At 31.8% G+C, this 10982-nt stretch overlaps 1 protein-coding gene across 1 annotated transcript; it reads left to right on the forward strand.

The window, feature by feature from the left end:
• The first annotated feature begins 7008 nt into the window (after nucleotides 1-7008).
• Nucleotides 7009-10232, forward strand: LOC135132438 (sensory neuron membrane protein 2-like). Its single transcript, XM_064060570.1, has 7 exons — nucleotides 7009-7280; nucleotides 8596-8743; nucleotides 8802-8964; nucleotides 9021-9112; nucleotides 9170-9688; nucleotides 9747-9872; nucleotides 9927-10232. The coding sequence occupies exons 1-7, from the start codon at nucleotides 7009-7011 to the stop codon at nucleotides 10230-10232; spliced, it is 1626 nt and encodes a 541-aa protein (XP_063916640.1).
• The last annotated feature ends 750 nt before the right edge of the window (nucleotides 10233-10982 follow it).

Consider the following 10982-nt stretch of genomic DNA (forward strand, 5'->3'; position numbering starts at 1 on the left):
ACTAAAAAAATAAAAATTTTATAATTTTTTTGTTCACTTTTACTGGAATACCCATCACCATTAGTATTAATTACAGCTTGACTACTGTCCTTAAAAATAGTGGGAATTGCGTATTTATGAAGGTTCGTTTGTGCGGTACTCGTAAAGTAATTTTTACTGAAATGATCTTCACAAATGTAAGCTTTTTTACAATTAACAACAATTTTTTCTGTGCAGGAGGCATTAATGGTATCTATCCACTTTTGTTTTTGAACTGGAGATTTAGGAAAAATAAAAAAATGTTTATTTTTGTTCTTGTTGATTCCTGTTGCGTATACTGACGGACAATTTGGAACTTTGCATCGATATTTATTAATAATTTTCATTTCCGTTGTATCTGAAGCAAGTAAAACTATATTAATATGACTTAAAAATAGCAGATATAATAGCCACCAAACTTACTACTGAAAACCTTTTGAAAAAATTATAATTTGGCGTTTGAATTTGAATGACGTTAAAGGAGATATTTGTTGACAGTAAACACGATCTATTACGAAATTTACACGAGTATAAGCGAATGAGTGTTTGCTCCAGCCGCTCGCGCAGCGCTAGTGTCGCTTCCTAGACTATACGATTAAATGGCAATGAACTGTCTTCCTATTTGTTTAATGGTCTGTGGAGGGGATAAGCAAATGTATTTTGACTAAACATTTATTATGCTCTTTATAACCTTAAAATATCTGCAAGATTTCAAAGCATTCGGTTTTGTAGTTCCTGATTAACTCAATAAAATAAATTCACGCATTCATTAATTTTTTGAGTCACTCTGTACATGCAAATCGAAAAAATTTGAATGGAATGATAAATCACAAGAAGAGACTCACCATATTTTGTACATTTTAGATAGGATTTATTCAGCAAAATTTTGTGGTGACGTCATAAAGTTTTTAGGGGGTACGACCAAATACATTTTGATCAAAAATTTACCATGCTTATGATAATTTTAAAACATCTTCAAGATTTCAAAGCATTCGGTTTTGTAGTTCCTGGGTAAATCAGTAAAATAAATTTACGCATTCATTAATTTTTTTGTCACCCTGTATATGCAAATGCAAAAAATATGAATGGAGTGATAAATCACAAGTACAGACTCATCATATTTTTACAGTTTAGATAGGATTTATTCGGCAAACTTTCGAGCTGACGTCATCAATTTTTTGGAGGGGATAAGCAAATATATTTTGACTAAACATCTATTATGCTCTTTATAACCTTAAAACATCTGCAAGATTTCAAAGTATTCGGTTTTGTAGTTCCTGAGTAAATCAGTAAATTAAATTTACGTATTCATTAATTTTTTTGAGTCACCCTGTATATGCAAATCCAAAAAATATGAATGGAGTGATATATCACAAGCACAGACTCATCATATTTTGTACATTTTAGATAGGATTTATTGGGCAAACTTTTGAGCTGACGTCATCAAGTTTTTGGAGGGGATAACCAAATATATTTTGACTAAAGATTTATGATGCTCTTTAGAGCCTTAAAACATCTGCAACATTTCAAAACATTCGGGTTAGCAGATTCAAAATTAAATTGCAAAATGTTGTTTTACAATTTTGATTTTTTTTCCAAAAATCTGGACGTTTCGGGTAAAAACTCAATTCGGAGTCGTAAACTACATGTTGAGGACTATATTATTTTATACAATTTAAAACCCATTTACTATGTACAATTTTGAAGTGACGTCATCACATTAGTGGTGTAGACAAATTTTTGGTTAGCGTTTTACTATCTACATGATATTCCTAATATAAGTATTTACAAAATTTCACAACAATCGGTCCAGTACTTTCGGAGATTATCTGTCTAATAAAAATCCGGGACGGCAGACAGACGGACAGACGGACAGACAGACGGACAGACGGACAGACGGACAGATAGACGGAAATGGGATACCTATTTCTTCGTCTTCTAGGGGTCATGAAAGATCGAGAAAACGTAAAAGTGGAGAGTCGGCCGACGGACTCGATTACAATACTTCCTTTGCTTACGCTCGGGAAGTAAAAATTATCAGAGATTCACAGTACAACGAGCGGTACTTGGCATGAAAATTCAAACTTTCATATTGCCACAGTAACCACGCATTTTTTGTAATCAGCCAGTAAAAAAAATTTCGCTGTAATTTTGACTAGTGGTTTTTACCACCAAAATAATGATTTCATTGCTTATATGAGGAAAATGATTCTTTATTAGACCAAATTTCGACTTTCCCTCATTGCAAATTCTTTTCTTGCTTGATGAAAGAAGTGAAGGTGGTTAAAGAAATGAAAAAAGATTTATTTCTGAAATTATATTGGAGTGTAGATTATGTCAAATTAACACAAAGTGAAGACATCCGGGAATGATGGAAATTTTAACGTAAACGGGGCAAAAGTTCTAGGAACCCCAAGTATTGGATGTGGTTACTTCCAGTTGTGTAAATTCGCGAGTACACAAAAAGCTTTGTGGACCCGAACCGCAAGATTATTACTGTCCATTGTTGGCATAATGTAGCTGTAAACTGAGTTAAGTAATATAATAGCCAGTTTGACTTATAAGGGTGGTTTGGCTTAAGCCGCTTAAGTCATAAAAGTTTTAACAGGTGTATGTCAAATGAGCTTACTTTACACTGAACATACTGTTACAACTTGAGAATAAGGGGTTGCCTATAAGGCTGAGAGAGAGGGGAGAGTGATAGGCCGCAGTGAACGGAAATCGTATTGCGAGCAGGGGTAACGTGATTGGGCCGCCGAATCGGGCATTTCCCCACTTTTCGTCCGAGTTTTGCGCAAAAGAGATCGGGTCAGGGGCGGCTGGTCAGGACCGGCAGGGTCGGCCACGCCGTACCAGTCATTTTAAAATACTTAGTAAGCGTTGAAATTAGAAAATAAAAAAAGAAATAAAGTTTGAATGTACGTTAGGATAGATCATATATATTAAAAACATATTTTATTATATTGTAGGTACAAAATAAAGCATTTGTTGCTAATTTTAAATGCTGATAAACACGCTTTGCCGGCGAGATTTCGGCAAGCCGTACCCAGGAATGCATTATACTCGATGTTTCGACTTCGTAGCAGCTTACGGTTTCATCGTTCTCTTTGTCTAGTACACTGTAGTAGACAAAGACCTGGCGGAACGTATGTTGTGCCAGGTCCGGCGAAATCCTCCTTCGCCGTACCCAGCAACGCGAATTTAGTTTTTAAAACGCTTAATATTTAAGATAGCTAACCAAATTACAAAACAATAACGGCTTCGATGTTCTTCAGTGCATACTATTTTTTTTTAATAATAATTGTCGATTTAATACATTTTTCTGTGTATGAATAATAAACGAAAAAAATTACATTAAATTATCTAAAATTTTATTTTTCGTACATAACTTAGCTACAACATAAATGCGCTTTTTCTGTATTTTTAGCATCTAAGCGTTTTCAGATATTTCAGAAACGAATTTAAAGTTTTAAATCATTTTAATTTTTCAATTATTCAATTAATTTATTTGACAATTTGTCATATACATTAAAAAAAAATAAATGTAAATGAAGATAGTTAACAGTTGGTACTTTTATTATTACTTTTTTTATATTTTTTAACTGCATGTCATTATTTAATTATTATTATTTAATTGTGGATGTCCGGGGTCGGCAAGCCGTATAGCCGCCGGTCGACGCGGAGCTCAGTAAAAATAATGTTTTCGGTGGTTCTCAATTAATGATAAAGCAGAACAAGTAGAATTAAGGATTAATAGTATTTGGAATCAAACTGACATTGTCAATTTCCTATAAAAAATTATTTTAACAGGTCGAAACATTTGAGATGTTTTGTACATCCTGGCACGTAAAATGTCAGTGGTTAATGAGTAGCAGCCATACATTACGAAAATATATAACACCAAGGTGTAGACTCAAAATATTTGGCCGACCCGAAATTTTGACCCACCAGCCGCCACTGGATCGGGTAACGGGGGGCGGTCGAAAAGACAAAACTTTGGTGAAGATCTGGGGGAGCGATAGCCCCGCAATTATCAGGGGGTAGAGCGTGGTAGATCAACAGTACAGGCGGCAGCCAAGTTTTTACTTCCCGAGCGTAAGCAAAGGAAGTATTGTAATCGAGTCCGTCGGCCGACTCTCTACTTTTACGTTTTCTCGATCTTTCATGACCCCTAGAAGACGAAGAAATAGGTCCTCATTTCCGTCTGTCTGTCTGTCTGTCCGTCTGTCCGTCTATCCGTCTGTCCGTCTGTCCGTCTGTCTGCCGTCCCGGATTTTGATTAGACAGATAATCTCCGAAAGTACTGGACCGATTGTTGTGAAATTTTTGTACTTATATTAGGAATATCATGTACATGGTAAAACGCTAACCAAAATTTGTCTAATCATCCCCACCACTAATGCGATGACGTCACTTCAAAATTGTACATAGTAAATGGGTTTTAAATTGTATAAAATAACATAGTCCTACACATGTAATTTACGACTCCGAATTGATTTTACCCGAAACGTCCAGATTTTGGAAAAAAAATCAAAATTATAAAACAACACTTTGCAATTTAATTTTGAATCTGCTAATCCGAATGTTTTGAAATGTTGCAGATGTTTTAAGACTATAAAGAGCATCATAAATCTTTAGTCAAAATATATTTCGTTATCCCCTCCAAAAACTTGATGATGTCAGCTCAAAAGTTTGCCGAATAAATCCTATCTAAAATGTACAAAATATGATGAGTCTGTACTTGTGATATATCACTCCATTCATATTTTTTGGATTTGCATATACAGAGTGACTCAAAAAAATTAATGAATGCGTAAATTTATTTTACTGATTTACTCAGGAACTACAAAACCGAATGCTTTGAAATCTTGAAAATGTTTTAAAGTCATCATAAGCATGGTAAGTGTTTGATCAAAATGTATTTGCTCATCCCTCCTAAAAAATTGATGACGTCACCCCAAAATTTTGCTGAATAAATCCTATCTAAAATGTACAAAATATGATGAGCCTCTTTTTGTGATTTATCATTCCATTCATATTTTTTTGGGTTTGCATTTACAGGGTGACCCAAAAAGATTTGCGTAAATGTATTTTATTGATTTAATCAGGAACTACAGAACCGAATGTTTTGAAATCTTGCAGATGTTTTAAGGTTATAAAGAGCATAATAAATTTTTAGTCAAAATATATTTGGTTATCTTCTCCAAAAAACTGATGACCAGCTCAAAAGTTTGCCGAATAAATCCTATCTAGAATATACAAAATATGATGAGTCTGTAGTCCACTGCAGCACTTATGTTGCCGAAATTAGCTTCAGATTGCGTTCGACCAGTTAGATAATAATAAAAGCTTAGCACTTGAAATGAATATGTCTACAATAAAAATTATTTTAAGGTCAGAAATATTGAAAGAGAGCCTTTGAAAAATGGAATTAAATTTAAATTTTAAGTTAACGTCAATATATTGGACGTTTTAGTATGAGATTTAATAATGTAGAACATTATAAATAATAGTATCATTTCACGAAAATATCTTCTCATTTATCTTTATTGCATAAACAGTATTATCGAAGGTTAATATAGTTTCATAACGCAGTTCAGTAATGATTATTTCAAAAACAACATATCAGTAGTAATCCACGATTTGAATATTGAATATTGAATATCTTAGGATATAGATAGACCAAATATATACCGGGTGTCCCACGTAACACTTTCGCGAGCAATAACTCGGGTATTTTTAAAGGGATTGTTATGAAATTCAACACAGGTGTAATATAATAGGTAAAGATTAGGCTGATAACAAAAAACTATTTTATCGTACAAAAAACGATTTTTAACACAGTTTCCTGTTGTTACAAATTATGCAAAATTACGTTATAACTTTAAGCAACTAAAATAACGCCTGTGTGCGAAAAATTAACTAATCACTGTTTTTGTTCAAACGAATTACGTTAATAAAAACGTAAAAATTATATAATTAATTTGTTTTTTTTTTAATTGAATAGTGCTGTCGGTGCAAAACAATTGCCTGCGTCGCCGAGTTCAATTTTGTACACCCCTGACATTTTTGTTAAAATATGACAAATTATTGAAAATAGTTCGCTTTTCTTTAATTATTATTAAAACATAAATCATTTTAAGCTACGGAGAATGCCGTACAGACCTAGATGAAACAATCAGGATTCTTGTCGAACGGTATCTCGGTGACGTATTTACCAAATTCAAAGTACAGAGAATAACAAACTTATTTGAAGATACGAGAAGTGTACAAGACCTAAAACGAGTGAAAAAAACAAGGTGTTAAATACACCTAGCAAAATTATTTCCATTCAAGTTAGAATGAATTCCTGAACCTAAAGCAATTTTGCACCTTCAAAAAGGTTGTAGCGGAACAACTGAAAATTAGTATTTTCTTAAAATTCAAAAAATAACGCTTTGCAAACAGGTATCAAATTCCCGCAAGGGTGTCCAAAATGCGACGATAGCAGTTTTTTGTTTAAAACTACTTATCCTTTAATACTTTTTGGAATTATTTGCGCAATAATTTATCGGTTTTTGTCTAACCAGACGTATTTCGGAGATGAATTTTTGCATACAGTATTTATTAAAGCATTAAAAATTTTACTTTTTCAATATAATGATTATTCTCACCGGTTCATATTAATCTTCTGCTATCAAAATATCCACATTTCAAATTTCATAACTATCCGTTCAAAAATACCTGAGTTACTGCGCCCGAAAGTGTTACGTGGGACAGCCTGTATATATATATAATTTGAGCAACTACACTGCTTATCAAACTATTGGGTGTAATTTTTATTAATTTATCATTCTGGTACATTAATAATAATCTTTATAGTCACAAAAACGCACATGATAAAATCCAGATTTATAAATCGCTTTTTTATCTGCAATTAATCAAATTGAGAATTATCTATCTAATCATTAGACCCCTAAAGTTATTACCGCCATTCATAACTTAATAAGAATGCATTTGAACTTACCTACCTTCACAGCTTTTTCAGGTTTTTGTGCCCTAGCTTTAGGACTATTTTGTTCGAGTTATGTTTTTCCAAAATTGGAAGGTTATTTAATTTCAAAAGCTATTGCACTAGAAGAAGGTGGCAAAGCTTATGAAGCATGGAAAAATATTCCATTTCCATTTAAGCTTAAAGTATATTTTTTTAACGTAACCAATGCCAATGATGTACAAATGGGGTCTAAACCGATTTTGAGAGAAATAGGGCCGTATATTTACGAGTATTTCTGAGAAACTTTTGTTTATGTGTAGTACTTAGAAAGAACAGATGTTGATACCTTATGACCCGGTAAAGGTAAGCTGATACGTGGATTAATGATCGACTGTCACGCGAATATTGGGATTGGGACAAGCTTAGAGAATAATTGAAGACCAGTACGTTGTAATTCTAGAATTTAGAACATTATTTCATTTTGTCAACAAACTCATCAATGCATATAGTTATAGAGTGTTATTTAGTTTTAGAATCCGTGAAGATAGAAATGTTCCCAAATTTTAATCATTTCCGAATCAATGATGGATCTCATAATTATATCTTATAGAGAACATTTTTAAAACATTTTGGAACAGTAAACTGATAAATAAATCTGTACATTATCATAAAAATAGAAGAATAACATAAAAAGTAAAAAATTGGTCGAAAAGTCGACAGAACTTGCGTCGCCACTGAAGTAACTACAATAAAACATATATACAGTTTTTTTTTTTTAAATGATAAAATTTGACTTGAGAATTTTATTTTTTATGAGAATTCTTATAAGTTAATATAAAGATATGTATGTAATGTTAAACCAAATGTAAAGTCTTACAAACGAGTTCTTCTTTTCAAAATTTTGTGATTATTTCATTGACATTTTTGTAAGGACAAGTATATCAGTTTCAATAGGTACAGCGTAATACTAATAGCAACAGTAATGTAGGTATTTCAAAATTTTGAGAGATGACGTCATCGATTTTTTGGCGGTAATAACTAGATAATTATAACTGACATGGTCAATTTTCCGACAGCTGATGGTAAGCTCAGACTTTGCACAGAACATAAAGAGTATTAGCTGATAAACATATTTAAAGATTTTATTTTTAATACTGTAACTATTCAGCTTGAAGATACGAGTTTGCTTGATGTTTTATACTTTTATTTTGATTTCAGACTAATATAATTGATATTAAGTTAATCACGCAATTAATGAGCCGGTTAGCGACATCTGACTGCCGTAGAGTCGGTTACGTCGTACGTTAATTCACCATTAAAAATTACAGAAATAGTTACAGTCTATTGCTACAGTACCTAAGGCACTATTCTATAATTGTAATTAAAAAATTAAGATTTAAAAAATTTCAAAATTTTACATACAAACAGTTGTGGTATTTATATTCAAGAAAAAATCAACACTGAAGAGATTATTAACAAATTCTGAACAGTGGGTTCAATAGATAATGACTCCATTGCAGCTTACTCTACAGGGCCATGTTGGCGTCCATCTCAGTTTTTTCTGAATCGCTTTCACAGAAAATGATAACTTGTCATGTTTTTAGTGAATTTAGGGAAAGGGAAGTACTTGGCATTAACGATGAAAATGACAGTATTAGGTACACCCAAAAAAAAAATTACTACTTCAACAAAGACGAATCTGGATGCAGATCTGAAGATGACATTATTACTATATTACATTTTGCTATAGTTGTAAGTAGGCTTTTCTAACGATTAAGTGGTAAAGACTAAAAATGTCATATTTTATTAGAGCATGGCCTTCAAAATTAATAACATTTCTCCAATGGCTCTGCCTATGTTAAATGATTCTTTGCCACTTCTTTTTCCAAATATTAAAGATGTTTTTATTACAAATTCAGTACGCAAAATTTTGTTCGATGGTTTGGAAATAATGTGCGATTCAGAAGAAGTTGGTAAGATTAGCAATATTCTTCATGCTTCAAAACAAAACAAAAAAAATGTGTTGTAGATATGATTTGTGAAGGTTTACGATCTACACCACCACATACAATTCGACCCACTAATGACGGAAAAGGTTTTTTACTTTCTTTATTCCATCACGTGAGCATTGTTGATACCTGTAATATTATTATTAACATATCTTTATTTTTTCTGTAGATGAATAATACTAATGAGGGTCCATTTGAAATCGGCCGTGGTCTAAAAGATACTGTTAAAGGTAAAGTACTTTCTTTTAAGGAGAATAATTTACTGACACAGTGGAAAAGTAGCACATGTAACGAAATTCGAGGTACTGACCTCACTATTAATCCAAATTTACCAGAAGTACCACAAAAGATCAATTTCTTTGTACCTGATTTTTGTCGATATTTTTCGGCTAAATTTCAAGAAGAACTGCATTATTTTGGATTGAAAACGTATATTTTTAAAACTGTTAATTTATTTCAAAGTAGAGAAAATTGTTTTTGTGAAATTCGATCATACGAAGAAGATGATGACGATAGGTTACTACCTAATTGCCCTCCAAAAGGAACAATGGAAGTGAGTCGATGTACCGGATCACCAATAGTGATATCTCAACCTCATTTTCTCGGTGCTGAAAAGTCCTTGCTAGAATTTAGCCAAGGTCTCAAACCTAACAGAGATAGGCATGGAACTTTTATTTTCATGGAGCCAGTGAGACAATTATATAATTTTTAATTAATTAATTAGTTTGTTTTATTTTATTTTGCAGAAAACTGGTTTGGCTTTGAAAGTAAAAATCAGAATCCAAATGAATATTTTTTTGAAACATTATGAGGATGTAAGTGTATTAAAAAATGTCAGTGAAGGTTATTTCCCATTTATGTGGATTGAAAATGTATGCAATTACTGTAAAAATCTTTGCTGCTTTGATGACGTGAAAGAATTTTAGGGAGCAGAAGTTCCTATGAACATTATTGAAGAAGTGAAAAATAATTTTAGTAAATTGAAAGTATTTGATTTTGCGAAATATGTACTGATTACCGGAGGAATTATTATGTTAGGAGTATCTATAATTCTGGCGATGGTTAAAGATAAGGTGGTTTGTTCTTGTTCTAAGAAAAGTGCGAATTCTGTTAAAAGAAGGGATTATCTTGGAAGATTTATGAATATGTATTCAGATTTTGAGGCGAATAATGGTGTAACGTTACAACAACAGCACAACGTGGGTAGATATGTACCGAACATCACCGAGTAATAAATATTTAAGTTCACTGTATAATAATAACGTAATTACAGTTCAAGCATTTGACAACAAAACTCAAAACAACCTTGTAGAATAAATTGGAACTTTGCATCATCAAAAAATATATAATTTCAACAAAACTGCACAGTTTTTGTTAAAAATTAAACAACATTTGTTAACAAAAATCGTTCTCAAATTAGGTCAGCCCGGTATTGGACGACGACAAAAACCATGAGGACGTTTTTGTTGTCTGTCCATCGCACATTATTTGTGACATTTCGTCAATGAACAATGTATTTATTAAAATTATTTCAAGAAAACTATCGAATAAAATGTTCACTCTATTTTTTTAAGAATTTATTAAATTATGTTTAGAAATTAATATAATTTTGTGATTGCATTTTTCAATTTTGGTGAAACAATTATAAATTCTAACAGGTTCCTACATCCAAGTTTTATAATATTTGGAGTTTTGAAAAGTTTTGAAGTGATTTTTGGGTAACATTTTGTCATCAAATCATATGGTTTTTATTTTTGTAACAAATTAAAATTATTGTTATTTGCTTGGTGATATAATTAATAATAATATTAATATTAATAATAATAATAATAATAATGTTATTATTAATTAAGTTAATGCCCAACAGGTAAAACCTAAATTAAGGGCAAGGGTAATAAGAAAAAGAAAAACAGAAAGAAATAAACAAAAAAATACCAAGTAAATTAAAAATTAAAATTTTTGTTTAATAACTCGGTGTGTGC

This window comes from Zophobas morio, unplaced genomic scaffold, assembly GCF_036711695.1.
Source record: "Zophobas morio isolate AGI-343-1 ecotype UQ-CSIRO unplaced genomic scaffold, CSIRO_AGI_Zmor_V1 ptg000002l, whole genome shotgun sequence".
NCBI classification, from domain to species: Eukaryota; Metazoa; Arthropoda; class Insecta; order Coleoptera; family Tenebrionidae; genus Zophobas; species Zophobas morio.